General features: G+C 41.4%; 1 protein-coding gene across 1 annotated transcript in view; it reads left to right on the top strand.

Moving 5' to 3' along the window:
* The window catches only part of LOC122810716 (tripartite motif-containing protein 5-like), a 167506-nt gene that overhangs the window by 5376 nt on the left and 141386 nt on the right, over positions 1-20744 (top strand). The window contains exon 2 of the mRNA XM_044082280.1: positions 15334-15357. Within this exon, the coding sequence (XP_043938215.1) occupies positions 15334-15357 (24 nt within the window). The remainder of the gene's footprint in view (positions 1-15333; positions 15358-20744) is intronic.

The raw sequence follows: 20744 nt of genomic DNA, 5'->3' as shown, positions 1-20744 counted from the left end.
TTTTTGTGCCATACAGTGGTACCACCCACACCACTGTTTTGTACTCCTTCTTTTCAGGTTGTCTGGCATTTGTCTGTCACACACTACTCCTATGACTCTGTACCAGTTGGCTGAAGTTGCTCTGATTCTAACTTTGAACTTCCCTTCTCCTCAATCTTCCCTTCCAGATGCTTGAAGCTGTTAACCCATTCCACTGTTTCCCTTCTATCTCAATTGCTTCTTCTGATTTCCCATTTGCTACCATTACAACTGTCTTATCTGTACTCAGTTTCATCCCATGTGCTTTCAGTTTTGCATTCCTTTAGAATGTATTTCCTTAGCATTTGCTGAAGTTTTTGTTTAGAGTCTACCTGTAATGCCATATCATCCGCATATAACATCAAGCTTTGTTGATCTATTTCTGCTGACCTTTTTGCTAATGTAGTCCATCACTAGTATGAACAGTAGTGGGCTCAGAGCTGTACTTTGATGCACATCCGCTCCCACTGGGAACCCCTGTGTTAGCCTGAACACTCTTCATGCTTATGTCATTGGGTCCCTTATACATAACCTGCACTAATTCTTCCAATGTTTCTGGGACTTTGAACCACTACAGGACTGCCCGATCAGATTTATTGGGACCTTTGCATATGATTTCTCCAAGTCTTGGAATGCACAGGTGGACTCTTTCCTCATCTTTAGCTTTTTCGCAACTATCTGTCTTACTGCAAACATAGGATCAGTTGTGCTACGCGGTAGTGGTGCTGCGGTAGCATTGTCGCCTCACAGCAAGATGTTGTCCCGTTCGATTCTCAGCTAGAGTGTCTTCTGCGTGGAGGCATGCGTGAATGGGCATGCCTTCATTGAAGGTTGTGCATCAGGGCTGGTAACTCGGCACGTAAAAACCCACTACCAAACATTAGCGGACTGGAGTTCCGCTGTGGCGACCCCTAACCGAGATAAGCCGAAAGACACAACAACAACAAAAAGGATCAGTTGTGCTACAGTTTGATTTCAGTCTGAACTGTGTATCGACCATCTTACCCTGCATATTCATTTATCAGCCACCCTCTTCAGGACATTCATGTAGTGTGCTAGGAGTTTGATACTTCTGTACTGCCCAGAGTTATTGCGAATGTCCCCTTTGTGCTTGTATACTAGCACTAGCATGCTTATTTTCCAGTCAGCAGGGATATGCATTCTTCTCCATGCTGCTGTGAGTACCCTCTGGATGCAGTTCTCCTCCCACCAAGACCAACATCTTGATCATATCTGCTGTGACCTCATCTGAGTCTGCTGCTTTCCTGGACTTCACTTTCCTTAGTAGTTTTCTTACTTTTTCTAAGGTGGGCTCCTCCTCTTCTTTCATCATAGACTGAGTCTGGCACAGTAGAACTTCTCTGGGGTTTCCTCATTCAGAATCGGTTGCATTTGATATCCTGCAGACTACTGAGCAGATTGTTGCTGACTTCCTTTATGAAGGGTGTCTGATGACTGTCTTCTAAATCTTTATGTATTTGCCTTGCAACTTGATAGAGTTTATTTGTGCCATCTACTGAGTCCCTTTCCAGAAGCTAGAAGAGTGCCTCTGATGCCTTGTTCTTTGCTATTGCAACTGTTCTTGTAGCCTCTTTGTTAGCCAACCAACATTCCTTAGCGTGGTCTGTCTTTTCTATTTCCCACTTTTTCATGTGCTCCTCCTTTCTTTGATGACTTCCTGGACGTCTGCATTCCACCACTAGCTTTCCTTATGTACCTTATTTCCATACCTGGCTCAGCTATATATCAGTTCTATAGACCTCACAAATGCTGTTTTGAGATGCTGCCATTCATCTTCAACACCACCTATTTCATCTTCTTCCTGGGGTTCTAGAGCTCTGAAATTTCCTTGAACTCTTGTGCTCTCTCTCCAGTCATATTCCAGATCTTTAGCCTAGTCTCTGTTGACCTTAGGCCTTCTCTGACCCCCTGCTTGCAATTGATCATGGCAACCGTTGTTGTTTATTGTGTTTGACAAATGTTTCATTGGAGATGACTTTACAATCACAGATTCTACCCATCAAGCCATTTGCCAGACAGAAGTCAAGAATGTTCTCTACTTTATTTCTGTTGCCTCACCCACATGGATCTAAGCTTTCCTCGTATCCTTTTCTTTCTGTTCCAGTATGTGCATTCAGGTCCCCTATTATCAACATCAACTTGTGTTGTCCTGCTTTGTTTAGTAGGTTCTACAGTTGCTGCCTGAATGAACTCTTTTCCTCACTATCACAACACCATTATGGCTCATGGGCAGGAATTATGACTAGTGCCCTATCCTTATACTGGTGTATGATTGCCATGAGTCTATTATGAAGACTCTCCTTCACCACAATTCCTACAACAGTTCTAGTCTGTACTCCTGAGTTGTAGACTCTAATTCCCAAGCCATATGACTTTGCTGCACTGCACTTCCATCTTGTCTCCTGAAAATTGTAAAAAGAAAAGGAAAATCATTTTATTAAAAGTAATGTACTGTTATATTCCTGTAGGTATTTTGTGGTCAGACAGCTGACCAGTGTAGAATGTACATGTTCTCAAAATCAAGTAATAGAAATGAAAAGCAGCCCTTATTTGAGCTTTTAATTCTCCATTTTTTTCAAAGTAATGAGTGCTTTCGCTCATTACTTTTGACTTCAACAGAAAGAATGTTTCTTAATTTAAAAAAAGAAATACAACTTGAGTTGTTTAAATAGTCCTAAACAAGGAGGTGTGGTCGAGAACAGCCCATATGATTGAGGTTAAAACTTTGGTTTCTGATTGGCCAATAGTCTGGCCAGCTGATGGGAAGGGAAGCCAAGTTTCTAATTGGAATATGAGTCTCAGATTGGCTAATGGTTTGGTCAGCTGAAGAGGCAGAAGGCCAAGTACCTAATTAGACCTCCTTGCTGTAGGCTTGACCCAGTTATCCTGAAAATAACCAAGAACATTTTTTGGTGACAACCAAATTTTGTAGAGCTATGTTTTTACATCAAGTAACTAGTCCTGACATGACTGTGATCTATGTTTTCCTATCTGGAGGAAATGATGCACCACAGTTAATGCCCAAAGTGGTTGATAGTCACCATCTAGAGTGTGCTCTGTTAAGTGAGTTTGAAGTGGAAACACCCAACATATTTTTTTTGGAGGTGGGAGGAACCTCACAGAGACACAAGGAGATCATATAAGTTCCACACAGGCTTTGGCTGGAGATTAGTCTCAAACCTTGTGCATGGGGTCAAAGCCATTAACCATTATGCCAATTGTGTCTAGAGAGTAAATAAATTAATTCAAATCTGGGTGAAACAGCCCCAGGTTAAGGATCCATGTACTTTCCCTTTTAAGTAAATTGTGCGTTAGGGTTTGTGTCTTCCTCTTCCTTGCACCAAATCTATTTTCATAAAATTAAATGCATGCATGTTAAATTGCAGTATAATAAAATAGTGCCATCTAGTGAGAACCACAGTAAACTTGAAGAATAAAATAAGAAAATGCAAAGACTATAAATGCCTTCAAGTGGGGTATTAATACCTAAATTAGTAAAAAAAAAATAAAATAAATTCATTGAAACCTGGGGAATAAATACCCCCAGGTTAAGAATACATGTACCTTCCTTTTTGTTAAGTAAATTATGCCTTAGCATTTGTCAGTCCCCTTCCTTGCACCAACTCAATTCCCATAAAAGTGAAAATAACAATAGGATGTTAAACTCTGTGACAATATAAAGCATTGTGTATCCTCTTGCAGCGTATGCCCCTAATATGTAGGGGAAATCCAGTGTTTTAGAAAACATGAGGTCTGCCCAATATAAAATGCTCTGTAGAAGTACACTGCAAGATAAATAAGCTGGCACATTTGGCAGAAGCAAGCATAACTGGTTCAACTAGCACCCTGGGCCAGTACTATGAACCAATGTCCTACTCAGCTCTTCAAATAAAGCACAAATAAAAAAATTCACTGTAATAAGTCATAAATTTATTTATTATATGTTTACCAGGGTAGTCTGACTGGGACACAGACCATTTTCAGTGGCCCAGGGAGAGTTTGGACTGTGTGAGGAAACCAGGGCACCCAGAGAAAACCCACCCAAGCACAGGGAGGGCATGCAGACTCCACACAGAAGGCACAGAGCCGAGAATCAAACCAGAGAACCTTTTGCTGTGAGGCAACAATGCTAACCACTGTGCCACCCATGTAAATGATTGGCTTATTTCAGTTAGATCTATGCACCCCCCCCCCACACACACACAAGGACTTTCTTCTACTGGCATCCCAACCAGATGCATGACACCCCCCCCCTGCCCCAACCATTCAGGTCCCATTTCTGTGCCATGCCCCCAAACCTCTTTTAACATATTTTAGTTTAAAAGATTCTTCTTAAACTATAATGTAGCAAACAGTTGCTACAGATTATTCCTGCCTTTACAGAGCACTTCATCACTCAAGTTTTAGCTCAGAAAAAAAATCCTTTTAAACTGTGGCAAACAGTTGCTATAGTTTATACCTTGCATACATGGATGGAGTGCTACAGAGATCATATTTTAGTTTTTTTTTTTTTTAAATCTTCGGTTTAAACTCCAGCAAACTGTTTGCTACAAATGTAGCAAACAGTTGCTACAGGTTATATCCTGCCTGCATGAAGTGTTATACTGCTCAGGTTTTAGTTAAAAAAAAAAAAAAAAGATTTCTTTCACTTTTAAACTGTAGTGAACTGTTTGCTATAGCTACAATGTAGGAAGCAATAGTTCAGAAAAAAGAATTCCTTTTAAACTGTGGCAAACAGTTGCTATAATTTATACCTTGCCTACATGGAGCGCTACAGAGCTCATATTTTAGTTTTTTTTTTAATCTTCTGTTTAAATTCTAGCAAACTGCTTGCTACAAATGTAGCAAACAGTTGCTACAGGTTATACTCTGCCTGCATGGAACATTATACTGCTCAGGTTTTAGTTAAAAAAAAAAAAAAAAAAGGTTTCGTTCACACTTAAACTGTAGCGAACTGTTTGCTATAGCTACAATGTAGGAAGCAGTAGCTGCAGTTTAGACCACACACAGAGTGTTACAGCACTCAGATTTGACCACAAATGCAATACTAGCCAGTACTGCATTAAAGAGTGATTGGGATTGGCTTATCGTGCCCCCAACACTTTGCACCCAGGGCAGTTGCCCCTCTTGCTCTGCCCTAGCTATACTACAGATGTTTGGCATATAATAAGGGGTGTATTTCAAATGATTTATAATAATAATAATAAGTAAAAAAATGTCTTACAGATTGTGTGATGGTGCCCACATGGGCAGCAGCCTTTAGGGGTTTTGATACTTCATGTTTCTATATAGAAACAACTCTCTCATGTTTCTTAAACTGGCCAAATATCTGACCCAAGTAAGTAAACAGAATATGTTTTATTAACATTTTACCAAAAACCTTTATAAACAATTTCTCAGCTTACAAGCAATTGTTCCATAAGTAGTAGTAAAACTTTGACCCACTGATGTCTGATTTTAATATTGAAGCATAGTTAAGCTAGATGTATGGGCATCACTTTTTGAGGTGGCAACAATTCCACTGTTTTTATAGCCCCTGTGCACAAATGTATGATGTAAAACTTCCATATATTTGCAAAATATGCATCTTCATTGAAAATATTTGGAAATCCTTTTATACAATTTCACTTCATAAAGGAGGCAACTCCACTGACCCTTCCAATTTCTGACCTATAGCTATCTTCTCACCTCTCTCAAAAATCCTAGAGAAATGCATTCACAAACAACTTTTTAAATATTTACCCCAGAAAAATCTCCTCACCCCCTTTCAACACAGATTTATGTCCCACCACAGTACTTCCACAGCCTTTCTATCCTTTACCCACACTATAGCAGAGGCAAGAGACAACAACGAAATGGTGCCATGCCTATTCATTGACCTCTCCAAGGCATTTGACACCATCTTCCATCCTAAGCTTCTTAATAAACTAACTGAAATCAATCTCTCTGCATCCACTACTCTCTGGTTCTCTAGTTATCTTAATTACAGACAGCAGTCTGTTAGATGGCAGACCTCCTGCTCTCCCCTTTTTACCTATCCAAACCGGTGTACCCCAAGGATCCATTCTAGGCCCCCTTCTCTTTAATATTTTTGCTAACAATCTACTCTCTGCCTGCTGCATCTCTTCTCTGATCCAGTATGTCGATGATTCTACTCTCATAACCCTCTCTGACAACCCCACTGACCTTTTCTCCCTTACAGAGATTTCTTTCAACATCACTGAACACTGCCTAATCAATAACCAACTCATCCTTAACTCAAAGAAAACTAAGCTTCTTCTTTTTCTTCAAAAATCTATGTTCAACCTTAAAACTTCCTTCACTCTGCCTTCCCTTGACAATGCTTTCATTCATGCCGACTCCTATACCCAACTTCTTGGAATCACAATTAACAACCGACTGAAATTTGACCTTCATATCCAACAATCCATCAAAAAGTCTAATAAAAACTAGGCCTCTTGTATAGAAACAAAAAATTCTTATGCATCACCTCAAGGACTTCACTAGCTCAAACCTACCTCCTCCCATGCCTGCTCTATGCTTCCCCTATATTTATCCACCTCCAAGCAAATCTTTTAGCCTAACTTGAGCAAACATACAACCAGATAGCCAGAGTTGTCTGTAACTTCCCTTACAATTCCCACCACTGCCTCACCCTTAAACAACTGCAGTGGCTTGAGCTCTGTCTGTTCTGGGTCTATATTAGAAGACCGAATGTTTAGGTGATCAAACACCTAAACATCAATCTTCTAATATCGAAAGCAAAAAATGGCGAATGGCCGATTTAACGCAGGGAAAGATTTCCCTTGGCCATTCGCCGGAGTTTGCTATTTCCCTACTGTTGAGCGATCTTGGAGTTGGTATATTTAGTTAGGGGGGTGTGGGGCCACAGCCCCCCACTTAATTTAGATGTAAAGTAATGTTTTTTGTGTTGTGGCTGAAGGACGTGTTTCCCTAGGACATTTGACATTGTGCGGTTCGATATTAGAAGATAGATGTTTGGGTGTTTGATCACCTAAACAGTCGGTCTTCTAATATAGACCTGTCTGGTCTTGCTTATCCTGCTCCGAATTATTCCAGACAAATACCACCCCCACCCTTGTCCACATGGGTAGGAACAGTATCAGCATCTGTCTAAAAAGAAATTAGAGTCTGATATTCCTTCTTAGACACACTATAATGTCCAAATATAAATAAATACCTTTGGCTAGTATGTAATACCTCCATGATATGTTCCTCAAAATTCCTAACCACTGGATGATACAGTAGACTAAATTTTGACTGTTTAAACCTGAAGTTAGTATTATCCTCTTCAGAGTGGCTATAAAGGGTGGTGGAAAACCAATATTTATGATTTAATAATCATAAATGCATTCATCTGTATTTAAGACATATTTAGAAATACTGACTAAGGTCAACAGTCTCTAATTGCTGGTTAAGTTTAGTTGTTGAACTAGTAAACTTTTCATTTTGTCCATAATGCCAAACTTTTCTCCACCATCTTTTATATTTAGGTGAATGCTAGATGACCAATACATGCTTTCTATGGATGAGGTGAAACCATAGTAGCTTCAAGTTCAGTGTCTGTAGTGGAACAGAACTCTCTAGAACTTTCTAAAAGTGCACTGAGATTGTTTGGTTCCCTGTTATGTTTCCATTTACCACTCACATTTTTATTTCTGAAAAAGGTATGTTTCATATTACCAGAAGCTCTAACAGATCATGTTGTTTCTATGTAAAGTGTACTTTTTTGACATAGTCCCCAAGGTCCTGTTTAAATTTCCTTATTTGTTTGGCTTCTAACTCGGAATCAAACTGTTGAATCTCTTTAATAAATAGAGTTTAGTCCCCGATAGGCACTTTCATTAGAAAATGAAGTAACTGTTGACAGGCCTTCTTTCACTTTCTTTAGAAAATGAAGTAACTGTTGACAAGCCTTCTTTCACTTTCTTATTTAAAGATGGTAAAGAGGTTTCATATAGTTCTACCAAACTTTAAACAAATAATAAACATGCAGCCTGTTGGAAACCATACAACTTTTCATTGCCCAGTACATGATGCCAATCAAACCCTAAGGCCACAAGGAACCATCTGAATATACATTCACCTATTTGGCACTTAAAAAATAAAAAAAAAAACTATCAAAACAGATGGTTCATCTTGTTCTTAGAGTCTATATATATATATCAACTGGCAATTACCATAACGCATGACAAATACATATAATTTCTGTATAAAAAGAACCAGTGCTATGCCTATAATACACACACACACACACATATATATATATTTATGTATGTATATACATATATATATATATATATATATATATATATATATATATATATATATATATACACACACACACACACACACACACACACACACACACACACATATATATATATATATATATATATATATATAGGTCACCTTAATTTACCTGACAGTTCATTTGCCCGACAGAAATTTCAGTCAGCCCAATTGCCTGACAGTTCATTTGCCCAACAGTTAATTTTCCTGACAATTAGAGAAAGGCAAATAAAAGGTATATGTCTTTTTCCCCACAGTAGTGCAATCCTGGAGTTAGAATATATAGTTAAGGGGGGCGTTGGGAGCCAAGCCCTCCACCTACTTTGGTTTTAGTGAAAAATAATAAACAAACTGGACAATATAAAACCAAAGTAGGTGGGGGGCTTCGGCACCCTCACCCCCCCAACTATATATTCTAACTCTAGGATCTACCATTTTTATTGATAGTAACATTACACAGTAAGATTGGACACCTTTTGTTAAGAGCCTTAAAGTAGCTGATAAAGAGTTGGCTGGTGGCAGTAATAACTGCCTTATAGTCTGGGAAGAAGGGGGAGTAGCTTGTAAACCTGTGTCAGCCTTTCCAAGGTGTGCGTTTGTGTGTGTGTGTGTATAAATCAAACCTTAGAGTGTGTGTTTCAGCTACTTTGACTGGGACATGAAGCACTGGTTGGACAGAGAGGGTGCTGGAGGTCTTGGCATGGCTACTTAGCTGAGATCTCAACCCTATAGCTGTACCAGTAGAGAGTTTTATTGGGGATCTGGAGAAAGAAGGAGAAACCAGCCCCAGACTGACTGTGGTCTCTGTGTTCTTTAAGGGAAATTGCACTGGATGCAGAGAGCTGGAAATAATGTGTGTTTACCTGTCATCCTCCCAATATACATCCCCCACTGTTGCCAGTGGTGGGGATTCACGGTCCTTGATTACTGGGCCAGTGGTGGGGCATCACAGATACTAACATGGTTAACAGGAAAAAATTATGCCCCTCCTTAAGAGTGAAACTGCAAAGCCATCCAAATAGCTATAGACCAAGAACTTGCCTTCTGACAATATATAAATTATATACTGGAACTGATGTAATCAGAAGTTATAGTCATGCCACAAGAACAGAAAGGAAAAAAAGGAAAATCATAAGGAACAAAGGATCATATATTGTTAAACAAAGCCATAGTGTAGAGCTGTAAAAAAGGGGCAGAAGCTAAGTGTGGCATGGGTAGATTATAAAATATATTTAGCAGTATCACACATTCATGGAAAATGGAATGTTTACTGAAGTAAGGTACACCCTACGTTAATCAGCTACATACTATTGACTATGAAACAGTGTCAAACGTCTTGACAAAGGAGTCAGGATAAAGGGCAAATTACTATCCCAGGAATAAAAATCAAAATGGGAATATTCCAGGGAGATTCTTTGTCACCACTGCTGTTTTGCCTTTTCCTTAAACCATTAAGCTGTTTACTTAATAAACCAAGCTGTGGTTACAGCTTACCTTCCAAAAACTAGCCTTGTCCAATGACCTTTCATCTACATTTTTAAACATATAGCTCAACAGACAAGCACCTGAAAGCATGCCTAAAATGATTAACACATTTTCAGATGATATAAGAATAACATTGGTTTGATAACTGTGCTAAACCAGCATTTAATAGGTTGGTACTAGGCTAACTGCCCTTGCGAGCCATTTGAAGCCTAGCCAATTATCCCTTGTGAGACTCAAACCCTGCACCTTGTGTTTGTAAGGTAAACACCTTAACCATTAGGCCACCCTCCCAACAATTTATAGCAGGAAAACTGATGCACCAATAAAATATCAACCTGGGATTGAAGTGTGATATTAAGGAATTTGAACAGGAGGGAAAGTGCAAATATCAGGGTACAGACAAAGGCGCAGTAATGAAACAAGACAAATGAGAACACAGCTTAGAAAGTAATACTTTAGAAAACTAAAGCTGATATTGAAAACTGCCTCGACATCAAGGAATAAAGTTTAAGCCATAAATCAGCTTGCTCTTCCTGTTGTGACTTACAGCTTTGGTATGATTGGCTGGCCCCAAGGAGCATTAAATCACTTGGAAAAGAAAGCAAGAGAAATACTTTCTGCATCATGCTTATCAAGTGACATATAAAAAGCAGTGCGTCACAGTACCATGTATCCCTTGGTGTGAATGAGGCATGGGCCCCATCAAAATTGATTATACGTTCAGATCTGCAGTTGTGGGGCTGCATATATATTTGTTGACGTTGTTAGATTAAAAAATAGTAAACATTTTAAACCATGAAGAAAATAAGTCTAAGATGACATACATCTTTGCTCAGATTAGTATAAAGCATTACAGAAAAGAGTGGGAATGGAAATAAACTACTGAAACACAAAAACCAAGTCAGCAGCACCAAGACCCACCACAGGAAACATCAGGAATCCAAAAAATATAAAATAAAACAATTTATTGAAGCGCTTTTCATTGCTTGTAATGTAGCAACTTCTTCAGAAAAGATACACAGTTTCAAACAGTAGTTTATAAGTAATTAAGACATGTCATGTGATGACCACACCTCCAGTAAGTCAAGTTCTTAAAGAAACATTTGCTAAAAAAACACGTGTTCATAAAATCTGAATACAAAAGCTGCAAGTTTGTCAGATTGAAAGTGTCATCAAAACTATTGTAAATAGTTATACAGAAGGCATTAAACTGTTAGACTCAAACAATAACAAAGTTAGACTAAACTTCAAAAATACGGAATAATCAACTGGGTATATCTCTCTAAAATATTGTGGAACTAAAATGAATGGAATTATATTCAAACAAAATACCAATTACCGTCTCAAACTTCTTAGTTTCAGAAGACAGGCAATGTTACAAGCATCATTTAAACCTGGTACAACAAATGCATTCAAACGGATTTGCCATTCCAGCTCATGTTCCTCTAAAAGTAAATTCAGTGGGCCACCTCTCAAATTAGCTTGAACTTGATCTATAGCTTTAAAGGTAAATTTGTGGCCCACCTATACAAAATGTATTGCCTACTTCCATTAATTTACACATCCTAGATTCATGGAAGTGGGCAATACATTTTGTATAGGTGACAATAAGTATGAGATTAAATTTAAACTCAACTATAATTCTAGACTAGTAGTCTACATAGCAAGATGTGCTTGCTGTCCCGCATTCTACGTGGGGAAGACTGAACGTAGACTGCGGGACAGGGTTTATGAACACACCTATGCTATTTCAGTCAATCAAATTGACAACCCACTAGCAAGACATATAGCAAACAATGTGGGCCACAAATTTACCTTTAAAGCTATAGATCAAGTTCAAGCTAATTTGAGAGGTGGGCCACTGAATTTACATCTAGAGGAACATGAGCTGGAATGGCAAATCCGTTTGAATGCATTTGTTGTACCAGGTCTAAATGATGCTTGTAACATTGCCTGTCGTTTGAGATGGTAATTGGTATTTTGTTTGAATATAATTCCATTCATTTTAGTTGCACAATATTTTAGAGAGATATACCCAGTTGATTATTCCGTATTTTTGAAGTTTAGTCTAACTTTGTTATTGTTTGAGTTTAACAGTTTAATGCCTTCTGTATAACTATTTATAATAGTTTTGATGACACGTTCAATCTGACAAACTTGCAGCTTTTGTATTCAGGTTTTATGAACACGTGTTTTTTTAGCAAATGTTTCTTTAAGAACTTGACTTACTGGAGGTGTGGTCATCACATGACATGTCTTAATTACTTATAAACTACTGTTTGAAACTGTGTATCTTTTCTGAAGAAGTTGCTACATTACAAGCAATGAAAAGCGCTTCAATAAATTGTTTTATTTTATATTTTTTGGATTCCTGATGCTTCCTGTGGTGGGTCTTGGTGCTGCTGACTTGGTTTTTGTGTTTCAGTAGTTTGTTGGATTCCTTTCCCTGGTTTATCCGGGAATGGAAATAAGACCAGAAGTAGATTAAAAAGGAAAAAAAAAAACAGGTGGTAAAAGAAAATGTGAAAAAAAATGAAATAATGTAAGGAGGAAAAGGAAAGAAAATTGGAACGTGTCAGATTATAATAAGTATCAAGATTCCTGGAACAACCACACATTAACACATGCGTGTTTAAGGTGAATTTAGTCAAAAAGATGAAAGCTTAACAATGACAGCCCTAGCTAGCACTCTGTGTACACATTGCCTTGTGAAGTCTATAGAAGAAAGTGGTAAATATAGACAGCTGCAGGTTCTGTGGTTACAATTTGTAACCAAACTAGATACAGTTGCATATTTTGTGGCTTGGTGTGATACAGTAATTGGCTGTTTGCATACTGAACACCATAACAATGTGGCAACACAACTACATTGGGGGTTGTGTAAATACCACAAAATGCAGGTAACTGAGAAGTAATTGCAACATAAGCCACAAAGAATTACTGAAAATTAAGAAGTTACAAGCAAACTGCATCATCCACTAACAAGAGTTAAGAAGTTAGAAGCAAGAAAATCAGATTCAGTAGTCAAAAAGAAAAAAGGACAAAAGTAACATTAATCACTGAACTGGTTACAGCTAGCAAATGTAGTGTCCTGTGTACTGAGAGCCACAAAATCATGAAATGTCAGGACATGGAAAAAAAGTAGAATAATATGAGTTAAGGACATGCAAATAGTTTCAACAGTTTCAACAGTAGTAAGAGAAATAGTGCAATTCAAAACAATTCTGATACATTCTTAAATATGCTACCAATATATGTAATTCCACATAAACTGCAAAATGAGGCAATTCTGGATACATTACAGATGCTGAGAAAAGTAGTCATGTTAAGTTGTCTATCTCGCCTTCATTCTTGCTGGATGGGTTCGGAGCCGACCTCGGCTCCGACTCGGCCACTCTAAAGCTCGAGAGTTGGTTCCACCGGCTCGAGGCTCCCCTTATATCCCACAATGCTAGGCGAGAGTTACCTCAGATCTCGTTTGCCGCTACAGCTTCGAGGTTGGTTTTTCTACCGGTTCCTGGTAAGTTTTAACTTTTTCTATAAAAAGTTACTCTTGTTTCCCCTTTTTTAGTTTAATTATTCCTAAATTAGTGTAGTTTATTAAACTCTATCCCCGAACCTTTTTTCTTCCCGTTTCTTGTCAAAAGAACTTTTAGTTCTTCCTTGGGCCTTAGGCCTTCCCTTCCCTGGGAGTGTTTGTGTAGTGTACTACTGCTTATTGTACTTATTTTTAGTATACTTTTACTATAATTGTGTTTTTTGACAGGGTATAACTGGTGTGTTTGAGTGTGTGTTTGGTTCACCAGTTAGGCTATGTCTAAAGAAGCAAAGGTCTCCGGATTCAAGAAGTGTGATGCGTGCTGTCAGAAAATGTCTCTGACAGACGCTCACACTTCTTGTGTCTATTGTCTGGGGCCTTTGCACCTGCAGGACTCCTGTGCTGTCTGCCATGGCTTCAGCCCCAGGGTCCTGCAGGAAAGGAAAACAAGCTCATTTTGAGAGGCTTGTTGAAGCCTGAGGATTCCCTGTCTGTTTCAACAGGAAGCCCTCCAAGGCATCGAGGTCTTCGGCTCTGGCTTCTGAGCCGAGACCTCAGGTTGTTCAACCTTTGCCTTTATCGGCTCCGGCTGGAGCCGATAAGACTCAGTCCACAGTTTCTGTGGCTCTGCTCCGGCCGGAGCCGAGGTTATCGAGGTACCCGTGTCGGCTCCGACAAGATCTTCGAGCCGACAACCAGAAAGAGGTCTAGGTCACCTTCTCTTGGCTCCGTTCATTCGGCTCCAGGTTCTCCCTGCTGTCTGAACGGAGCCAAAGGTCTCATTCCTCTAGGTCATCGAGGTTGTCTGATCATGACCTTCAGAGGGTGGTGAGTCGACTACTCAAGTCTGAGGCACTAGCCCAGATGCTTCAGAGCCCGACTCATCAGTCGGTGCCTGTCCCGTCCATCAACTCCTTCCTCCTTCGACTCTCTTGAGCTCGGAGCCGGTCGTGTCGGAACCGAGACTGTGGTCACCTCGAGCCGAGACAATTGTCTTCGGCCCGCTGCCGGCTCCATTTTCTTCCATGGAGGAATCTCGACGCCGGACTTCCCTCGCTCCGAGGGGTGAGTGGCATCGGACCCTTGTCTGACCCCTCTCCTCTCGGTGCTTCGGCGCTGGTGAGTTCGGCTCCGACATCGGCCTCGGAGCCATCACTGTCGGTGCCGAGGGGGTCTTTAGCTCCTCGGAGCGGGACCTCTGGCTCTGCCTGACAGGGTGCTGAGGTCATGCGGAGTGTGTTAGAGCCTGGCTCTACTCCACAGTCGGCTCCGCCAGCCCCTCCCCCCATCCTGCCTCATGGTCCGTCGACTCACTCCCTCATCCCGGACCGCAGAGAGCCAACTCCTCAGGAGCCCCTGTGGGATTTCATCCTCTTCGAGGCCTCTCCTGATTTGGCAGAAGAGCCCCCTCGGAAGAGGAAGTGCAAGAGGAAGCACATTGACTCACCTGAGTCTATCACGTCCGACACAGATCTGGATGATTCTGAGGGTTCTCCCGCTCCTTCTGAAGATGTCTCTTTTGCAGACATTCTGGAGATCCTTAAACAGAGGGGAAATTGGCCAGCCCTCAACCCTTCGGAGGACGAATCTGTGTATCTTGAGGCGTTTGGCTCTCGTCCTTCCACCTCCTGGGTGTCCCCCCCCTTCGACCCCCTCATGCAGGTGGTTGCTAAAAAGGCATGGACGGCTCCTGATTCAGTGGACCCCACTCCCAGGAGACCCTCCAAATTCATCACAGCTCCAACAGACAAGGAATTTTTATCAAAAGGAGTTTCTGTGGATGCTATGGTGGTAGCTGCTGCCACAAAGAAGGAACTGGCTGATCCTTCAGTGCCTGTCCATCCACCTAACAAGGAATCTAGGTCCATGGATAGGTACGGGAAGCGGATGTTCTCCTCAGCGACATTTACTATGCGTACGCTGAATTACCTGTGTCATTTCACTGTCTTCAAAGGGACTTGATCAAAGAAGCGAGTGAAATGCTTAAGGACCCTACAGCTGCGGGTTTCAAGAAAAATGAACACGCAGCTGGCTATCCTAATTCTATTTCCAACTCCTCCATGCGCCTCCTCTTATGCGGCCGATGGAGCGAGCAGAGCCGCTGGAACAGGGTAGCCTTACGTAGGCACGCCTGGATGCGGCTATGCAATTTTGGAACCTTTCAAGACGTCTTTCACAAACTCCCTTTGATGGATCATCCCTTTGGTCCACAAGTGAAAGAGACCCTGACTAGGTGCGAGACGGATGGCAAGACCCTTTCTGCCGCCGGAGTCCGTTTTCCACTCCTTCTAGGCCTTACCCCAAAGGCCAGAAGGGGAAAGATGTGGTTCCGTAAACAATCTCAAGGGACTTCGCCTGACGACAGAGTCGGTTCCCGCCAGAGGCAGAGGGGGAACAACAATGGTAGACGCCGCCTAGAGGCAGAGGGGTCCGCAGAACCAGGGCAATCGAGAAACGCCTTCTGATAAGCCCTTTCAGCATCCCTGAGGTGTTGCCCGACTGCCCATCTTTGGAGGCAGTCGGGGAAGATTGTCACTGTACCCAGAAGCCTGGCTATCCTTGACACAAGACAAATGGGTACAGTCCATCATTTCAAGGTTATTCTATTCCCTTTCTTCGTTCCAAGTCAGTCAAAAATCCCTTCCAGATGTTCCACCCGCTCAAAGGGATATAGCAGCTTTGGAAATTTCAAAACTGCTTGCAAAAGAGCTATTCAGCCAGTGCCAGCAGACCAACTAGGATCCGGAATCTACTCAAGGTTCTTTTAGTTCCAAAGAAAACAGGGGACTGGAGACCAATTTTGGATCTCAGTATCTTGAACAGATCGGTCAAGAAAACAAGATTTCGGATGGTCACGCTGCAATCCATTCTTCCCCTGTTGGGAAAAGGAAACTGGATGTGCTCTATAGACCTTCAGGACGCACTATCACATAAAATGAACAGGCGCCCAGAAGATTCCTCCGCTTCAGGCTGGGAACCAGTCATTTTCAATTCAGGGCCCTGCCCTTTGGTCTCACCCACTGCCCCGAGTGTTTACCAAATGCATGGCAGTGGTAGCTTCTCACCTGAGACGACAAGGATTCCAGGTGTTTCCATATTTGGACGACTGGCTCCTCACAGCTCCCACCAAGCATCTCCTTCTGATGGCCAGAGATTACACTTTTCGCGTCTGTCAAAACTGGGTATCTCAATAAATTGCGAAAAGTCTGTTTTGTCGCCTTGTCGTACTATTACCTACATAGGCGCAAAATTAGATACTGTAAACATGTCTGCAACACTAACGAACCAAAGGATATCAGACATTCAAAAATTGGTATCACTACTTCTCAACAACAACAGAGCCAAAGCCAGGTTAGTTCTAAAGGTGTTGGGAATCATGACAGCGCCATACCCTCCTTCCATTGGCCAGATTCCACATGCGGATCCTTCAGTGGATGCTCTTTTCTCAATGGTCATACCAGGAACTTCCAATGTCTCACACCATTATGATCACGCAAGCGCAAAAGCATCTCATATGGTGGATGTCTTCCCCCCAGCTCCTGTTGGGGAGACCATTTGTTCCACCTCCTCCGGTTGCTACTCTGACAACGGATGCCTCCCTGATCGGGTGGGGGGGGGCATTATCAGGGCAGGACAGTCCAGGGCACATGGCAACCAAACGAATGCCACTTACACATAAATGTTCTGGAGATGAGAGCAGTGCTTTTAGCGTTGCAAGCCCTTCAACACTCTCTTCCCTTGGGAACGATTGCAATCCAGACAGACAATATGTCTGTAGTGTGGTACATCAACAAACAAGGCGGAACCAGATCATACCCCTGTGTCGAGAAGCACTCAGACTGTGGCAATGGGCGATTTCTTCTCAGCGTTTCTGATAGCAACGCACATCCCCGGAAGTCCAATCACATTGCGGACAAGTTGAGCAGAGCTATTCACATGCCTCACGAGTGGTCTCTGAAAGACTCTGTAGTGAGAGAGATTTTTCTCAAGTGGGGTCAGCCTTGCTGCGATCTTTTTGCTACTCCCCAAAACAGCAAGTGCAGAGAATACTTCACTCTATTCCCTTTACCAGGCCAACCCAGCAGGGACGCTAGTCCAAGTTTGGCCCCGGGACTTCTGTATGCATTTCCTCCTTTCCCACTGATCTCTCAAGTAATACAGAAAGCTATCGCTCAGAAGGCCTCATTGATCCTCATTGCTCCTTACTGGCCTCGACAAGTGTGGTTCCCCTTTCTGCATCGATTTCTTTTGAGTGACCGTGGAATCTGGACCTAGTTCCAGATCTTTTGATCCATCAGTCGGGTCAGTTTCATCGCTCCTCCCCTCTCTGAACCTCACTGTTTGGTTCCTCCACTTCCAACCGTAGCCAGGCTTCCTCAATTATCTCACTCTGTTAGAGATATTTTGATAGCTTCCCATAAATCTTCCACTCGAAAGATTTATTTGAGTAAGTGGAAACGATTTTCATATTGGGCACAAGGAAAGGACATAGATCCTTTCACCGCTTCCATCCAACTAGTCCTCGATTTTCTTGCTGAACTCTTCCATGCAGGTTCATCTCCATCTACTCTTAAGGTTCAATTGGCAGCTATTTCTAATTTCCATGTGGGTATTTCTGAATCCGCCCTAATGTCCCACAAACTCTGCAAAGCCTTTTTGAAAGGAGTTTTTCTGCTCAGACCTCCTGTAAGAAATCCTCCTTCTCCTTGGGACCTAAATTTAGTTCTTGCTTCTTTGATTCTTTCCCCTTCGAACCTGCAGCTTCATGTTCCTTAAAGTTATTATCATGGAAAACTCTCTTTCTGGTGGCTATCACATCAGCTAGAAGAATTTCAGAACTTCAAGCACTCAGTTGTCGTTCTCCTTACCTTGTGTTCCATAAGGACAGAGTTTCACTGAACTAACCCATCCTTTTGCCTAAGGTGGTTTCAACATCAAATCTAAACCAGTGCATTGACCTCCCTGTCTTTTTCCGGAGTATTCAAATAGGTCTGAACAAAATTACACTGTCTGGATGTTCATCGTCAATTAAGGTACTACTTGGACAGGACGAAACAATTCAGAAAATCTGATCAGCTGTTTGTCTCCTATGCGGAAAGCAGAAAGGGACTTCCAGTTTCAAAGGTATCTTTATCCAGATGGCTAACATCTCTGATTACCCTTGTTTATGAGATTAGACACAAAACACTGCCTAATAAGCCTAAAGCCCATTCCACCAGAGCTTTGGCTACTTCTAGCCTTCCAAGACAGACTGCCTATTGACACCATTTGTGCAGCGGCTACTTGGGCTACTCCTCACACTTTTATTTCCCATTATAAGTTGGATTTAGCTTCTAGGCATAGAGCTAATTTTGGTTCCACTGTTCTCAGGAGTCTGTTCCGTTAGGCCACCGGGACAAGGTGCTAGGACGCGGTCCCATCCAGCAAGAATGAAGGCGAGATAGACAACTTAACATATAGAAGTTATGTTCTTACCATAACGCTCCATGTTAGTTGTCTTCTTCTCGCCTTCTTCTGCCCCACCCTCCTTCCCCTGGCCTGGACAGACCTAGAGGAGTTGTGATCGTGACCTCTCTTTCTACCACCTCTTTCTTAGCTATATGCTATTATGCATATTTCTTGTTTCAGGATGTAGGTCACCCTTCTTCTCCCTGTTGTTAGAGGTGGTCTCTGTTATAGTTATTCTGTTTTATACTGTTACTATCTTAAGCTGGGGTTAGCTTACAAACGAGATCTGAGGTAACTCTCGCCTAGCATTGTGGGATATAAGGGGAGCCTCGAGCCGGTGGAACCAACTCTCGAGCTTTAGAGTGGCCGAGTCGGAGCCGAGGTCGGCTCCGAACCCATCCAGCAAGAAGAAGGCGAGAAGAAGACAACTAACATGGAACGTTATGGTAAGAACATAACTTCTATTTAACAAACATCAAAGACTGAAGAAATATAATTTCACAAACTCTAATCCTAACCTGACTCAGGAATGGGGTCCATTCCTATCACAGTGTTAGAACCCCAAAACATTTGGAGAATTAAAAAAAAGCAGAAAAGCATGATGTGAAGGCTTGACATGAGTACTAATAATTCAGCCTGCTAAGTGCACACTTTAGAGAGAGGATATTTAGGCCTAGCTTGTTAGCAGTAGTATGAGAGTAGTTTAAAGTGGCCAGTGTAAAGATCACTGTGGGGGTCCAACATGCAGCATCTGGTCTTTGTCAGACCATCTGCAAAAGACCACAGAAATGGAGGACATTCCATAGTCACACACCCTGGAGGAAATTCAGTTTCAGAAACATTCCTCCATTTCCCTGTGTGCAGTAAGCTGATCCTCAACTGATTTATTTCCTCTACTTTAGTGGATGACAACAGCCTAAAGCAGGTGCTGCCCCAACTTCCACATTGCGGGAGTGTCCTGGATTGTCAAACTGCCTTTCCCCCGGTTGACTGGCTGTAGCATAACCTTGACTGCCCTGATCCCGTGGAGTGACTCTGAGACCCCTAACTATAGTTCAATAGTAGTACTTGGGGTTGAGGACTCTTCACCCTAGGTGTTATTTCAAGGCCACCAGACTTCAGTGACCTTAAAAAGGAAGTTCTACAATGTCTTTTTTATGTAACAGCTTATGATTCAGGTCTACAATTTTAGTCTGATTGTTTGTTTTTTACTTATTAATGGCATTGACATCAACAACCTTTTTGCCATTTTGTACTTAGGGTAGGACTATCACATCAACAGCGAGCATCACCTAAATCTAATTTTCACGCTGCACAACCATTAATTTTAAATTGCATTTCAAGAAAATGCATAATAAAAGCCACAGTGATAGCAATAATAAAATTAAATGGCTACATATAGATCGAGCTCACTTGACCATGAATTCTAATAGAATGCACTAGTCTTCTTCCAATTAGTATAACCAGTATGTGAACTTCTCTACTGTTAAGAGTGTGCATAAGGGTTTTGATACCATTAGGCTGATAATCTTCGGTTTTATCAAGTATAGATTATAAATCAGTTTTGAAAACTCATAGAATTGGACATTCTCACAAGATGTGATACCAATCTAGATTTTCTCCACTGCATCTTCAGTAGAAAGAGGGAGCTAGCAGGAATAATCTAGCTAACTGAGCTGAAACATTAAACATTTGAACTGATGTTGGTACTAAAAAAGAAGTATATTTTAGGAGCATAAAATATTTATAAAATTCACTATCCCAATGCATTCTGACTTGTTCAGTTTATGTCTATGTTTTCCCAACAGAATCTTGCATACAGTACTTATTGTTCCTTCATCTGTGCAGACCAAAATTCTATTCTCTGTATTCTGCATTTTTTATTTCATTTGTGAGCTCTTGCTTGCCTTTCTAAATGCAT

The sequence above is a fragment of the Protopterus annectens genome, chromosome 9.part0 (genome assembly GCF_019279795.1).
Source record: "Protopterus annectens isolate FY-2018-M chromosome 9.part0, PAN1.0, whole genome shotgun sequence".
Lineage (NCBI taxonomy): Eukaryota > Metazoa > Chordata > Ceratodontiformes > Protopteridae > Protopterus > Protopterus annectens.
This window is presented reverse-complemented; position numbering and strand designations above follow the sequence as displayed.